At 38.3% G+C, this 17355-nt stretch overlaps 1 protein-coding gene across 1 annotated transcript in view; it reads right to left on the bottom strand.

The window, feature by feature from the left end:
* Positions 1–1627: 1627 nt before the first annotated feature.
* LOC110314859 (vomeronasal type-2 receptor 116-like) overlaps positions 1628–17355 on the bottom strand; it is a 45238-nt gene continuing 29510 nt past the window's right edge. The window contains exon 6 of the mRNA XM_021189068.1: positions 1628–2529. Within this exon, the coding sequence (XP_021044727.1) occupies positions 1628–2529 (902 nt within the window). The remainder of the gene's footprint in view (positions 2530–17355) is intronic.

Consider the following 17355-nt stretch of genomic DNA (forward strand, 5'->3'; position numbering starts at 1 on the left):
GGGATGACAACTTGAGCAGAAACTGCCCCACCTATGGATCCATCATATCTGCAGACACCAAATCACATACTACTGCTGATGCCAAGAAGCACTTGCTGACAAGAGCCTGATAAAGCTCTTCCCTGAGAGGTTCTGCCAGAGCCTGACCAATACAGGTGTGGATGCTTGCAGCCAACCATCGGATTGAGCCCAGGGACCCCAATGGAGAATTTAAGGGAATAATTGAAGAAGGTGAAGAGGTTTTCAATACCATAGGAAGAACAATATCAACCATCCCGAACCCTCAAAGCTGCCAGGGACTAACCACCAACTGAAGTGTATGCATGGAGGGACCCATGGCTCTAGGTGTATATGTAGCAGAGTATTGCCTTATCTGGTACAAACAGAAGCAGAGTCCCTTGGTCTTGTGGAAGCTCGATGGCTCATCAAAGGGGGATGCTAGGGCATCGAACAGGGAGAGGGTAGGATGGTGGAGGAGCACGCTCATAGATGCAGGAGGAAGGATTTGTGGAGGAGAAAAGAAACCAGGAAGGAGGACAATGTCTGTTGTGTAGATACATAAAATAACCAATTAAAAAAAGGAAAGTGTTTTACCTTTTTCAGTGAAGTATATAACCTCCATATTACCTCTGCTGTAGAATTTTACAAATTGCTTCCTACAAAATACTCTTCTTTTTTTTAATTTATTTTTTAAATATCTATTTATTTATTATATGTAAGTACACTGTAGCTGTCTTCAGACATTCCAGAAGAGGGAGTCAGATCTCATTACGGATGGCTGTGAGCCACCATGTGGTTGCTGGGATTTGAACTCAGGACCTTCGGAAGAGCAATCGGGTGCTCTTACCCGCTGAGCCATCTCACCATCCCCAAAATACTCTTCTTATCTGAGCTGAACCTGCATGCCTCTCTCCAATATGTGTGCTCATAAAAGCCTCCGAAGCACCTGATCAGACACTCACATCCTGTACCTGAGCTCTAAGTGTATAAACAAATGCTACTTATAACTCCGGCATCCTTTGTAGCCCCCTAGAGTAACAAGCTTCATTTTCTCTCATGTAACAAACATTAAAATAGTAGGAACTTCTACTGTTATTTGAAACCATGGCATTTTTTTCTGATCACTAGAAATAAGAACCTGTTAGATTGAATATTAAAAGACACTTTGCTGTAGTAATTTTCAGTTTATAGAGTAGAAAATAATAGAATGTTCTGGAGTCCAAAATCAAATAAATCAATCACATTAAATTTTTTAATGTAAGAAATGCAAAACGAATGCAACATGGTTGACCTCCAGAGTAGCACTTTTATGCAAAGGAAAGCACTTTATATCAATCTGCTCATGACTCAATTGTATAGTTATGAGACTGTAGGCTAACAAGGGCACAGAGTGAAACTATGTTACAAAAAACATGTAATGAATCCAAAACATAAAATAAAATTCATAGTTCAGTACTAGGAGAATCTAATACAATTAGATGAAGAAATTATGAATGTATACAATCATATCATATTATACCTGAATAAGATATTTACAATTCTGTGTCACTAGCTTAAACCATAATATTTAATTTATTATGATAGATAAATTTTAAATTTTTAAATGAATTTAAGTGAATATTCCTTCTTAAATGGTTTTGTGCCTGACACCAAGACAGGAGTTTTTTTCTGGCTTTAACAAAATAATGTAGCACTTGGGGGCAAAAATCAATACAAGGAGTGCTATATTGGAAGCCAAGATGGAGAACACTTCCATAGCCACCATGACCTTCCCCTTTGTGCTATGGTAGACAGGGAGGAAAGTGATCCAAACACAGAAGAATATCTGCATGCTGAATGACAGGAACTTGGCTTCATTGAATGTGTCAGGTAAATTCCTGGACAAGAAGGCCATGGCGTAGCTCCCAAGTGCTAAAGAGCAGAGGTACCCCAGGACAGTGTGGAAAGCAACTGTTGAACCCATGTTGCACACAATGATGATGTGACCATGTTCAGCATGAGTATCTTGATCAATGAAGGGTGGAGAGGTAACCACCCAGATTCCACAGATAATTAGTTGGATTAGTGTGCAGATGGGAATGATGAAATTAGGGGCTCTTGATACCATTAACCATCTCACCATTCTCGCTGTAACAGTGGCCTTGAATGCAATAACCACTGTAATAGCTTTGGCCAACACTGTGGAGAGAGCCACAGTGAACAAAATTCCAAATGCTGTCTGCTGCAAGATGCAGGTGGTTGTGTTGGGCTGGCCAATAAACAGCAAGGAACTGAGAAAACTGATGAAGAGTGTCAATAGCAGGATGTAGCTGAGAGTCCTGTTATTGGCCTTGACAATGGGTGTGTCTCTGTGCTTCACAAAGACTACAAGAACCACAGCTGTGAGTAGAGAAAAGCACAGTGCTGTGATGGTGAGTGCCATTCCCAAGGGCTCTTCATAAGCCAAAAAGCTCACAGATTTCTGGAAGCAGTGATTCTTCTCTGAGTTGGCATAGTGACTTTCTGGACACTTCACACACTGCTCCATATCTGTTTAGAAGTGAGAGTGACTGTGAATCGATCCTCAGGTTTTTACCTTCTCCCCTAATATATTAATTACTCCACGCTCATCAAAGTGCTTCCTGAGTAATCTTCCTTTATTGTTTTAGAAGTATTTTTATGTACTCTGAATCATTTCTAGTCTTTAGAGTGCTTATAGTGACAAAAATTACAAAAGTCCAATGCCTTTGTTCTGTCTTTGTATGCTTTGCCTCAATTTGTGACTCTGTTGCATCTATTTTATGAGTCATAACAGTTTAGAAAATATTGTATAATTGTAATTTGGTTCTGAGGTCATCTTATGAAAAGTGTCTAATTTTGTACATATATTTTATATAATACTGACAATATTGTTTGAAATTCACTTTCTAAATGATGTTCTTTGAATTGGTACCCATATTCATTCATTTCATAAAACCACTTGGGTACTCCAATTTGATTTACAGTCTGAATGATTTCAAACAAATAAATGCCATTACATTCTTGAAACTTAAATTCTTTACAAATATTTTATTGTTACATTTAGCTATGGCATTATTTGTTAACACATACAGACAGAATTATTACTAGGTATTAAAAATAGGCTTTGAATGGTTTTCTTTTAAATATTTGTGAGTTTTTCCTTAAGTGAAAAAAACATAGGCACTTCCCTTTAGAATTCCATAATTCCCATTACATTAAACCTTTGTGTATTTCTGAAAACTATCACCTCATTAGGGGATTGTCTCTGTTTTATATCTAAAGATAACATTTATTGAGTTTATTTTTAGAAAAATCAAATTTCTCCTTTGATATTTTGTTTTTTATTTCTTTAATGACCATGGAAGGCTACTCATTTTCTTCTCATACTTTTTGCACATTAACAACTTGTCCCTTAGCTTCTATTATGAGTATTTTGTTGTTGCTTTTTTATTGCACAATGTATGCTTTGAGACTAGAATTCCATCTTTGTCTTGATTAAGGAACATAATATCTATTTCATTAACTGATTTATATAAGGATATCACATTATTTTAACATTAGGTTTTGCTCATTCTGCATCATGCATCAGTGATATGTTGAATTTTAAATTGTTATCATATGTGTTTTTACCATATTTTGCATTATGTGTGGCTTCAAAATACAATCACTAAAATCAAATTTGCAGGATTTGGTATTCATGACTGAAGTTCTCTTATTCTGCACATACTGAATATATCTGTGGACCTACCATACAGCTTAAGTATAGGGAAGTGATATTTATCAAAGAAGTATATCATATCTGGTACTATGAACCCGTATAATATTTCATGGTGGTAGGAATTCATATCACATAAGGATAAACTCAATGCTCCCATTAAACATAATCTACTTATTGTCAAACAATTGTCTATTGTTTGGTTTTATTTACATCAACACATGACACTCTCATCCTTACTCCAAGAAGCCTATCTTAACAGTGACCTGTGATGGAGACCTAGATATATAGCTGTAAAAGACCTTGAAATAAGTGATGCTTTAATCCCTATCCATAAACAAGGACTTTATAACTATCCCTTCTAAGGTTTAGTGGAAATAAAGTCATAATGATTATAAGATGAAGACTGCAAGTTGCCTAGTTCTAGGCAATACATTCATTGCTTTAAGAAACTCTCAAAAATTAAACATTAGTTTCTTGGTTCATTATGCATTAGAAAGGGTTGTAGAAAAATGAGGAAATTATCTTATCCTTCTTTGATAAACTATCTCCTTCAAATATAGTCAAAGAAAGAAGTGAATTATTTTACTAGTGTAAAAATTAATGACTACATTGGGTTCCCACGACAATCTGAAAACAGCGGTCATGAAGATGAACATGATTAAACCAAATAGGTAATGTACCATTTTGAAAAAATATCATGAAACTGGTAAAGGGATGATTAAGATAGAATGTATTGACAAGTGCTAATAGGAGGGATGTATACCACTGATATAGTGAATACATGTGGGCAATTGTAAAAAAAAAGAATGATATTGAAAAAAGCTAAACAGCATGGAAGATATACCCAACAGATAACAAGGAAGATTACATGCAGATCATCTCTTCTAACTATTCTCCCAGACTATATCCCTCAATATCACCTTTAGTGATGCAACAGAGTACAAGCTTCAGCCTCCCTTTTTTCCACATCTTATGTGGATACCATAGCTCATCCCCTTCCAATCTACCTCCCCCACTCATTGCTGTATCCAAGTTTCCAACTCAAACAAACATGCTCTGGTAAAATGTAGGCTATAGCCTCTAGAAAACCAAGTGAGCTACCCCCAAGACCTTCCACTTTCTGTGTTTTCTTAGACCAAATCCCCCCACACCTTTCCCAGCTCTCTAGCAGAATAATATTGGCAGCCCTTTGAGGCCCTGTGTTTTCACCTTCTGTGGATTCTACAGATCTTGACCTTTGCCTTCCACTCCCCACTTGTTCAACATAAACCCTCTGTTATCCCAAGAGCTGCTCTTCTGAGGGCAAAATGCAGGCTAAAGCTGATGTACAGCAGCACTTCTACTGTTCCTTAAATCCAATCCCCCAGTCTCATTTCCAATTCTATAAGAGAATATTTTTATCTCCTTTTCTTTCAGAACCTGTCACCAAGAGATCACAAGGACCTTCTCCTCCAGTTTTTCTTCCCCTTGTTCATTCTAACACCAACAGACTCCTATCCAAGTCCCCTTGCCCCCTCATTCTATGAGGGTCCTCCTGCCACCTACTCCTGCCTTATTGCCCCAGTGTTCGCCATAATTTTGGCATCAAGCCTACACAGGACCAAGGACCTCCCCAGCCACTGATAACAGATAAGGCAATCCTATGCTACATGTGCAGCTGGAGCCATGGGTCACTCTGTGTGTATGCTTTACTTGGTGGTTTAGTTCCTGGTAGCTCTTGGGTGAGTCCTGGTTGGTCAATATTGTTGTTATTCTTATGGGGTTGCAAACCCACACCATTCTTTAGTCCTTCCACTAAGTTCTTCATTAGGTTCCTCATGCTCATTCCAATCGTCAGTTGAAAACATCAGAACATCTGCATCTGTATTGGTCAGGCTTTGGCAGAGCCTCTCAGGAGATAAGTATATCAGGTTCTTGTCAACAAGCACTTGTTGGCATCAGCAATAATGTCTAGGTTTAGTCGCTGTGGATGGGATGAATCTACAGGTAGGGAAGTGTCTGGATGGTCTTTCCTTCAGTCTCTGCTCAACTCTTTTTACCTACATTTCCTTTAGACATGAGAAGTTCTGGGTTCTTTTTTGGGTTAGTTGGTTGTCCCATCCCTCAACCAGGAATGTAGATATAGTATCTTCAGGTTCCCTCACCCCTTTGTTGATTGTTTCAGAGACTTTTCAAATTAAAAAAAATCAGAAACAAAAAGAAAGGCATAACAACATATATTTAGTGAATAAGGAGATACTTTAATAATTTGTACTCTCCCAAACTGTAAACTCTTAATACAATGGAAATTTTTATCATTTAATATGACTATCAAAGTTAAATCAAGATCATATGAATAATTTAAATAGACCAGTAACACACAGCAAAATAGAACCAGTCATTAAATCCTCCCAAACAAACCATGTCAGGAAAAAATTATTTTAGTCCAGAATTCTCCTTGATCTTCAAAAAATATTTAACTCCAACACTTCTCAAGTTATTCCATAAGAAGCAACAAAAGGAATATCTGTCAACTCATTTGATATGGTGACTGATACTTAAGTCAAAGACTCAAAGAAAAAGAATTACAGACCAGTTTTTCTTATGTATATGTTTTCAAAAATACTGAATAAAATATTTGAAATTGAATATAACAACACAAACAAACCTGGTGAATCATCCCAGTGATTCAGTGGTGGTAACATATAGAAATAAGTAAATGCAACACATATAAATGAATTTAAAAAAACAATGAACGTAGAATTAGATACAATATAGGTGTTTGACAAAATCCAATGTACCTTCATTACAAACATGCTGAAGAGATTAAGGGCACAAAGACCATATGTAACTATAAATAAGGCAATTTACAGCAAGCATATATGCAAAAACAAATTAAATTCAGATAAACACAAAGTAATTCCACTAAAATCAGGAACAAGCCCAATTTGTGTATTCTCTACATATCTACTCAGTATAGTGCTTCAAATTTTAATTAGAGCAATAAAACAAGTAAAGGAAATCAAGGGAATACAATCTGGAAAAGAAGAAGTCTAAATACTATTATTTGCAAATGATATGATAGTATACATAACTCACCATGAAACTTCCACCAGGAAACGCCAACATCTGAAAACCACTTTCAGCAATGTGGTTGAATACAAGATTAACTAAAAATAAATCAGAAGCCCTCCTATATACAAAAGACAATTGGATTGAGAAAGACAACCAGTTCACAAAATCATCAAGTAATATTAAATATCTTGCCATAACTTTAACAAAACAAGTTACAGTCTTCTGTGATAAAAAGTTCAAGTGTTGGATGAAAGAAATTGAAATAGATATGAGAAGATGGAACATTCTTCCATGCTCATGGATCTATAGGAATAACATATTAAAATGATCATCCTACAAAAACCATTCTAAAGATTCAAGGCAACACCCTTAAAAATGCTAACATGGTTCTTTATAACTTCAGAGGATAATTTTCAACTTCACATCGAAAAAACCAAGATACTCAAAACAGTCCTGAACAATAAAATCACTGCTGGGGTCATCACTATCCTTGACTGAACCCAGTTTTACAGAGATATCATAACAAAAACTACATGGTATCAGCATTAAAAACAGACACTTTGGTGAATGAAACTGAATTGAAAACCCAAATACATATGGGCACCTGAATTCAATAGAGTATAAAAATACATATTGGGAATAAGGCAGGCATCTTCATCAAATGATGATGGTAAAGTGGATCTCTGCACAGAGAAGAATGGAAATATTTCCATACTCATTGCAGAGCAAAATGCTCATTTCCCAATGGGCCAAGACCACAACATAAAAGAAGACACACTGAACCAGATACAAAATTCAATGGGGATTAACCTTGAATTCACTGGAATGGGTGAAGACTTTTTTAACAGAAAATTCATAGCATAGGCACAAAGGTGAATAATTAATATGGGACTTCGTGGAACTGACACATTTATAAGAAAAAGAACATTTTTATTTAAAGAAAGCAGTTACCTACCAATAGATAAATTACATTTTACTTATCAACCTCAACAGAGACTCTAAAGTTTAAAAGGGCATGACCAGAGAGATTTCTTGGAGCCTCTATGAAGTTACAGGAAAAGTATACAATATTAAGTATTCACAACAGAATTCTCAGATACCATAGATGGAGAAAATAAGATATTCCAAGACCAAAGCAAATGTAAATAATATCTATCCACAAATTCAGCCCTACAGGAAAAAACTAAAAGGAAAACTCCAACACCAGGATAGGAACTGCACCTGAGTGATGTAACTCAATCACAAAAGAAGACACATGGTGTACACTCACTGATAAGTGGATATTAGCCCAGAAGTTTTGAAAACCCAAGATAAAATCCACAGAACAAATGAAGCTCAAGAAGAAGGAAGCCCAAAGTATAGATACTTCGGTTCTTCTTAGAAGGGGGAACAAAATACCCATGGAAGGACTTACAGAGACAAAGTGTGGAGCAGAGACTGAAAGAGTGACCAGCAAGAGACTACCCCACCTGGAGATCCTTCCTATGTACAATCACCAAATCCAGACACTTAAGTGGATTCCAACATGTGCTTGTTGACAGAAGCCTGTTATAGCTGTCTCCTGAGAGACTCCACCAGTTCCTGAAAAATACAAAGGTAGATCCTCACAATCATTGGACCGAGCATAGGGTCCCCAATGAAGGAGGGAGAGAAAGGATCTAAGGAGCTGAAGGGATTTGCAGCTCCATAGGAGGACCAACAATAGGAACTAACCAGTACCCCCAGAGCTCCTACAGACCTAACCACCAAGCAAAGAAGACACATGGTGAACTCATGACTCCAGTTGCATATGTAGCAGAGAATGGCCTAGTTGGTTATCAATGGGAGGAGAGGCCCTTGGTCCTGTGAAGGCTCTGTTTCCCAATGTAGGATAATGTCAGACCAGGAAGGAGGAGTGTGTGCTATTGAGCAGGGGGAGGAGGTAGGGGATAGGGAATTTTTGGAGGGGAACATAGGAAAATGGGATAACATTTGAAATACAATAAAGAAAATACCTAAGAAAAAAGAAAAAAGAAAATCCTCCCTTCACATAATTATCAATATACAAAATCTTGAAAACAAAGAAAGAATATTTAAAAGTGTAAGAGAAAAATATCAAGTGACATAAAAAGGCCTATCAAGATTCCACATGACTTATCCACCTCAACAGAGACTCTAAAGTTAGAAGTGCATGAACAGAGAGATATCTTGCAGCCTCTTAGAAGGCTGAAGTCTTAGTGAATTAGTGTGGGGAATTGCAGGCTGGTCTCCAGTTGAGTTGAGGTCTAAACCCTGATGGTCATAATTCACCTCATGACATGGTAGGCATTCCTTCATGCTCCTGGAACTCCAGCCCCTGCCTAGGTTACTACCTCACACAGCCCCCACAAAAGAAGCATGATCAGTAGTCACGTAAGCAATGGCCCAAGCTTCTGACCTTCAGGCTAAACTCCTCCCCAGTTACCTAGCAACAGTGAAGACCATAAAAAGGGGTGTTCAGCCCCACCACACTCTCTTATTCTCTTACTCTTACTCTCACTCATTTGTCCTCTCACTTCTCTCTCTTCTCTCTCCTTTTCCCTTTCTCTTTGTCTTCTCTCCTCTCTCCTTTCTCTTTGTCTTCTCCACTTCTGTCTCTGTCTCTCTCCCCGTCTTTCTGTCTCTGTCTCTGTCTCTCTCTGTCTCTCTGTCTCTCTCTGTCTCTGTCTCTGTCTCTGTCTCTCTCTCTCTCTCTGTCTGTCTCTCTCTCTGTCTCTCTCTCTCTCTCTCCCTCCCTCCCTTCTCTCTTTCTCCCTGCATTTCTATAATAAACTCTTAACCCATAGAGTCTCTGTTCTGCTCCATCAAGGCCCGCTATGCTCATTATTGGGAACTTCTTCCCTACTCTCTCCCTACTGCAGCCCAGGAGTGATAGCAAGGTAGCTCCAGGGGGTCACTGGTCAGGGCCGCCCCTTCTCCACCCCCTGCTGCGTGGGTCCAAGGCAATGCCCACCCAGGGCCAAGTGGAAAGCGCCTGGCAGTCTCCCCACACCTGACTGACCAGAGAATAGGGAAACTCTGGGGGGGGCATATTTTTCCTATCCCCCTTTTCCCCAGGGGCTCCCCCAGACCCTTTTTATTTTGTTCCCAACAAATTAGCACAAACAACCACTTGGCTACTGCACTTGAAGTGCATGCCACTTCTCCCACTTCTGCTTTCAGATTGCTGCCACTGTGGTCATCTGATGGACCTCTACAGCAGGACAGAGCAGGAACTATCACTGATAAGCCTACTGCCTTTGTTTTTAAACTAGTTATTTTACTTCCTATATCCTTAATAGTTATTATCCACTATTATCCTTCCTAATAAAAACAAAAAATAAATAATCAGGAATGCCTTTTTGAAAAATCACTTAAAAAATATTTATTTCATTGTACTTTATGGGTGTTTTACAAGCATCCACTGATGTGTGCACATTTATGCCTGCAGGGATATATCCATGGATCTGGAGTTGCAGACAGTTGTGATCTCTAATGTGGGTGACAATCTAGAATACTAACTATACCCAGCAGAACTCTCAGTAATTATCAGTGGAGAAAATGAGATACTCCAAGACAAAAGCAAATGTAAACAATATCTACCCACAAATCTAGACCTACAGAAAATACTAAAAGGAAAACTCCAACTCCAAGGAGGTGAACTGCACACAAGAAATCACAGGAAATAAGTGATTCTACACCAATGAAAATAAAATAAACAAAGTGTGGGGCAGTGGGCTCTGTCGGGAAACTTGGTAAGGCTGAGTAGATTTGGAAGCCCTGGAATTTCATGCCAGAGGATGAAAGTTGTTTTACCTGTTCCTGAACTTGCCCTTGTCTTGTGATCACAGCACCCTATGGAGAGGATCATGACAATCTGTCACATAGGGGTAACATCCCAATTTTCTGTGTATATAGATGAGGCATTCCTAACATCTCAGACCAAGCCAGTATGAAGAATCTTTTGTCAGACTCCAACCCACCTCCAATCGTATATAGGACCCTATCCAATAGGAATAAATATATGAAAATTATTCTATCAAACTTCATCTGAGAATTTCTGTCATATAAGCGTTATAACACTTCCTGGGAAATAGAGTTCTTTCCTGAAGCACTAACTTTAAAGAAGTGACAGCAGTCTAGTTAGTAGAGGCAGAAGAACAGAGATGGTCCTCTCTGTTTGTGCCAGCCCATCTGTTTTGTAGAAAGTAGTGTTTTTCTGCTCTAGAGTAGCAACAGCCACAGAAAAGAGCAATGGCTATATTGATCTTTCTCTCCTCTCCCCTCCAGAGAGTATAATTTTTTTGACTACTCTAGCCAGGGCAAAGCCCCCACAGATCTGTGTGGGTAGTGTATACAGCCTGGAAAAATAGACTGACAACTGGCAGCCACATGGGACAAGAACAACAGCCACACTATAACCAATATAATGGCAGATGAGTGTTCCTCTCACACCCCAACTCTAGACAAAAAGTGCTTTCTTGAAGATTTAGAGGAGCCAAAGGGACAACTAAAGTCTTCTGGCTAGAGCTAATCACGGGTGTTGGCTGAAGGCCACTTGAGCCTGTGCCTAATACCTGGCAGCACATAAAAGACATATCTAACTTCTCCTTATAACAAAAAAAAAACAAAAAAACAAAATCTGGTAGCACAACAACAACTCAAAACTACAGGGTGGCTGCCAGTTCTTAAATCAGCAGAAAAGATTTGTGATTTAGACTTATGTAAAATTCTTCCAAAGCCAACAGGACAAAGAAAAATTCCCTTTGGACAAGACATTTCTCCTCTATTCTATCATGAATAACTTGTCATCACATAAAAATAAGTCCAGGTTAGGGAGTTACATATACAAATATAAGCCCACAGAATGAAAGTACTGACAACCCTAGCTGAGACAGGCTCACCCTCTTCAGGTTTAAAAGACACAGCCTTCTCCCTGCTCTTTCTCTGTCATGGCTCCATCACAATCACTTCGCACTCAGTGGCCCCACATTAATACTATCCCAGATGCCCCTTCCTCTCATGCCTGAGCAACTTTCTGCTTTGTGCCTCAGGAGCAGGCATGGTGGTCAAGCTTGCCCTCTCTGCTCAATCAGAAGCTGCCCTACCTGCTAATGAAAGCATGCCCCTGGAGAAATCCAGGGTAGAAGATGAGTCCATAAACATAATAAACACAATATATAGCAATGCAGTAGCCAAGATTAAATGAATGGAGAGAAATAAAATGCAATTTCATTAAAATCAGATACCAGACAGGCTGCACACTCTCTAATTAACTATTCAATAAAGTACGTGCAGTTTTAGCTATAGCAATAAGAAAACTAAAGGTGATCAAGGTGATTCAAAATTGACTGGAAGAAGTTAAAGTATGACTGTTCACAGATGATATAATAAAATACTTTTGCGACCCCAAAAATTCTACCAGAGAAATCCTATAGCTAAAAAACACATTTACCAAAGTGGGTAAACAAAATAAACTCAAAACATTCAGTAGCCCTCCCTTAAACAGTACCTAGGGAAGAAAATATTAGGAAGATAACACCCTTTACAGTAGCCAAAAATAATATAAAATATCTTGCTGTAACTATAGACAAGCAAGTGAAAGACCTGTATGACAAGAACTTTAAGCCTTTGATGAAAAAAGAGATTGAAAAGTATCAGAAGATGGAGTGATCTCCCCTGCTCATGGATCAGGAGGATTAACATAATAAATATAGACATCTTGGTAAAAGCAATCTGTAAATTCAATGCAATTCCCACCAAAATTCCACAACAATTTTTACAGACCTTGAAAAACCAGTTTTCAACTTCATGTGGAAAAAATAGATCCAAGGTATGTAAAGCAATCCTGTATAAGAAAAGTACATCTAGAATTATCACTATCCCTGATTTCAAGCTATAGTACAGAACAATAGTAATAAAAACTTTATGATGTTGGCATAAAAATTGACAAGAAATAACATCAGTCAAAAATAAACCTTTACCCTTATGGACACTTGATATATGACAAACATACCAAAACTATACAATGGAAAAATGAATGTATCTTCAACATATGATGCTAGTCTAACTGTACGTCTACATGTAGAAGAATAAAAATAAAGCCATATTTAATATACAGCACATAACTCCAGTCCAAAAGGATCAAAGACCTGAACATAATAACTAACCCACTAAATTTAATAGATGATAAAATGGGGAACTCCCTTGAATTCATTGGCACAGGAGACAACTTCCTGAACAGAAGATCAATAGCCCAGGCAATAAAATCAAAAGTTAATAAAGTTGACCTCATGAAATATAAAATATTTACTAGGGTAAAGAAATTATCAATAGGAATAAAAAACAGCCTGGAGAATGGGAAAAGGTCTTCATCAACCGCACATTCAACAGAAGTCCAATATCCAAAATTTACCAAGAACTCAAGAAATTAAATACCAATTAGCCAAATAAGTCAATTCAAAAAAATTGGGATACAGAGATCACTGGTGATTGGAAAGCAACATCTGTTCCAAAAAACCCAGAGGGTCTTCTGCTCGCAGGAACACGGACAAAGGATACCTGCCTGACCAGTGGCTGGGATTAATTCCTGTTGGCACAAGCCCCACGCCATCTTGGGAGAGAACTCAGCAGAGGGTCCCAAGGTCCCCAGAGGACTCTAATGTTGCAGGAGCCGTAGCACATCCAGGATCTTGGGATCACTGGTGAGTGGAACACAACATCTGTCCCAAATATCCCGGAGGGTCTTGTGCCAGCAGGAACAGGAACAAAGGAAACCTGCCCAACCAGCTGCTGGGGTGTGTTCAGATAGGTGCCAGCCCCATGCCATCTTCAGTGTGAACTCTGCAGGACCTAGCACACCCAGGATCTTGGGATCATGGAGACCAGTGTATGCAGGAGAGCACATGGGTGTCAGAAGCAACAGAACTTCTTGGACAGAGTCCCTTTGGGACTTCATCCTCAGCCAGGAGGCAGAGTTGAGACCCAGACCCCTGAACACCTTCCCCACCAGGGGAGAGTCCGCCTATAGGGAGGACTCTAACCCCAGGACTCAGGAGGTAGATCTGAGCTCCAGACTTCTGTGCACCTTCCCTGCAAGAGGAGAGCTTGCCTGCAGAGAGTACTCTGATCACTGGGACTCAAGATAGAGTTAGACTCCCAGGAGTAATGACAGAGCCTAAACAATCACAAGAGGAACAAGCTCCATCCAGAGACAGCTAGAACATCTAACACTAGTGATTACCAGATGGTGAAAGGCAAACATAAGAAACATACTAACAGAAAACAAGACTGCTCACCATCATCAGAACCCACTATGCCCACTACAGCTAGTCCTGGATACTCCAACACATCCAAAAAGCAAGATTCAGATTTAAAATCATATCTCATGTTGCTGGTAGAGGATTTTAAGAAGGGCATTAATAACTAACTTAAAGAAATACAGGAGAGCACTACTCAACAGGTAAAAGTCCTTAAAGTATTAGAGGAAAACACTGCTAGACAATTATAAGTCCTTAAAGAAGAAACACAAAAATCCCTTAAAGTGTTACAGGAAAATACAAGCAAACTGGTGATTGAATTGAACAAAACCATCCAAGATCTAAAAATGGAAGTAGAAACAATAAAGAAAACCCAAAGGAAGACAACTCTGGAGATAGAAACCCTAGGAAAGAAATCAGGAAGCATAGATGTGAGCATCAAAAACAGAATACAAGAGATGGAAGAGAGAATCTCAGAGGCAGAAGATTCCATAGAGAACATGAACACAACAATCAAAGAAAATGTAAAATGCAAAAAAAAAAAAAGATCCTAACTCAAACCACCCAGGAAATCTAGGACACAATGAGAAGTGGATGAGAATGAAGTTTTTTAACTTACAGGGCCAGTAAATATCTTCAACAAAATTAAAGAAGAAAACTTCCCTAACCTAAAGAAAGAGATGCTCATGAATATACAAGAAACCTACATAACTCCAAATAGACTGGACCAGAAAAAAATTCCTCCCAACATAAAATAAGCAGAACAACAAATGCACTAAATAAAGATAGAATATTAAAAGCAGTAAGGGAAAAAGGCCAAGTAATTTATAAAGGCAGAGCTATTAGAATTACACCAGACTTCTTACCGGAGATTATGAAAGGCAGAAGATGCTGTATAAATGTTGTACAGACCCTAAGAGAACACAAATACCAGCCCAGGCAACTGTACCCAGAAAAACTCTCAATTACCATAGATAGAGAAACCAAAGTATTCCAAGAAAAACCCAAATTCACACAATATCTTTCCATGAATCCAGCCCTTCAAAGGATAATAGAGGGAAAACACGAACACAAGGACAGAAATTATGACCTAGAAAAAGCCCAAAAGAAATCTGTCAACAAACCTAAAAGAAGACCACTGCAAGAACAGAACCCCCAACTCTAACAAATAAATAAATAAATGAATGAATGAATAAATAAATAAATAAATAAATAAAATAACAGGAAACAATGATTACTTTTCCTTAATATCCCAAGCTTGTAAAACCACTCTGGAAATCAGTCTGGTGGTTCCTCAGAAAATTGGACATAGTACTAACAGAGGATCCAGCAATACCACTCCTGGGCATATATCCAGAAGATGTTCCAACTGGTAATAAGAACACATGCTCCACTATGTTCATAGCAGCCTTATTTATGATAGCCAGAAATTAGAAAGAACTGTGATATCCCTCAACAGAGGAATGAATACAGACATTGGTACATTTACACAATTCAATACTACTCAGCTATTAAAAACAATGAATTTATGAAATTCCTTGGTAAATGGATGGATCTGGATGGTATCATCCTGAGTGAGGTAACCCAATCACAAAGAACTCACATAATATGCACTCACTGATAAATGGATATTAACCCTAAAACCTAGAATACCCAAGATACAATTTGTAAAACACATGAAACTAAAGAAGAAGGAAGACCAAAATGTGGAGACTTCACCCCTTCTTAGAAATGTGAACAAAACTCCCATGGAAGGGGTTACAGAGAAAAAGTTTGGAGCTGAGATGAAAGGATGGACCATCCAAAAACAGCCCCACCCAGGGGTCCATCCCATAATCAGCCACCAAACCCAGACACTATTGCATACACCAGCAAGATTTTGCTGAAAGGACCCTGATATAGCTGTCTCTTGTGANGCTATGCCAGTGCCTGGCAAACACAGAAGTGGATGCTCACAGTCAGCTGTTGCATGGAACACAGAGCCCCCAATAGAGGAGCTAGAGAAAGTACCCAAGGAGCTAAAGGGGTCTACCAACATTCATGTGGAAGCTGAACAACACTCTACTCAATGATATCTTGGTCAAAGAAGATATAAAGAAAGAAATTAAAGCTATTTTAAAGTTTAATGAAAATGAAGCAACAACATACTCAAACTTATGAGACACAATGAAAGCAGTCCTAAGAGGAAAACTCATAGATCTGAGTACCTCCAAAGAGAAAGTAGAGCGAGAATACTCTAGCAGCTTGACAGCACACCTAAAAGTTCTAGAACAAAATGAAACAAAATCGCCCAAGAGTAGTAGAAGGCAGTTAATAATCAAACTCAGGACTGGAATCAACCAAGTGGAAACAAAGAATTATTCAAAGAATCAACCAAATCAGGAGTTAGATCTTTGAGAAAATCAAAAATTTAGTTAAACCCTTAGCCACACTAACTAGAGGGCACAGGGACAGTATCCTAATTAACAAAATCAGAAATGAAAAGGGAGACATAACAACAGAACATGAAGGAATACAAAACATCATCAGATCCTACTACAAAAGGCTATACTCAACAAAACTGGAAAACCTGGATGAAATGGACAAATACCTAGACAGATACCAGGTACCAAAATTAAATCAGGATCAGATTAATGATCTAAATAGTCCCAATATCTCCTAAAGAAATGAAAGTAGTCATTAATAGCCTCCCAACCAAAAAAAAAAAAAAAAAAAGCCCAGGGCCAGATGGGTTTAGTGCAATGTTTTATCAGATTTTCAAAGAAGACATAATTCCAATACTCCTCAAACTATTCCACAAAATAGAAGCAGAAGGTACTCTACCCAATTCATTATATGAAGCCACAATTACTCTGATACCTAAAACACATAAAGACACAACAAAGAAAGAGAACTTCAGACCAATTTCACTCATGAATATCAATGCAAAATAACACTCTTGCAAACCGAATCCAAGAACACATCAAAACGTTCATCCATCATGATCAAGTAGACTTCATTCCAGACATGTAGGGATGGTTTAATATATGGGAAACCATCAACATGATCTACTATATAACCAAAATCAAAGACAAAATCCACATGATCATCTCCTTAGATGCTGAGAAAGAATTTGACATATCCAACACCCATTCATGATAAAAGTCTTGGAAAGATCAGGAATTCAAGGCCCATACTTAACCGTAATAAAAGCAATATACAGCAAACCAGTAGCCAACATCAAACTAAATGGAGAAACTTGAAGCAATCCCACTAAAATCAGGGTCTAGATAAGGCTGCCCACTTTCTCCCTATCTATTNAATATAGTACTCAAAGTCCTAGCCTGA

Source organism: Mus pahari, unplaced genomic scaffold (assembly GCF_900095145.1).
Source record: "Mus pahari unplaced genomic scaffold, PAHARI_EIJ_v1.1 scaffold_8089_1, whole genome shotgun sequence".
Classification (NCBI taxonomy): domain Eukaryota; kingdom Metazoa; phylum Chordata; class Mammalia; order Rodentia; family Muridae; genus Mus; species Mus pahari.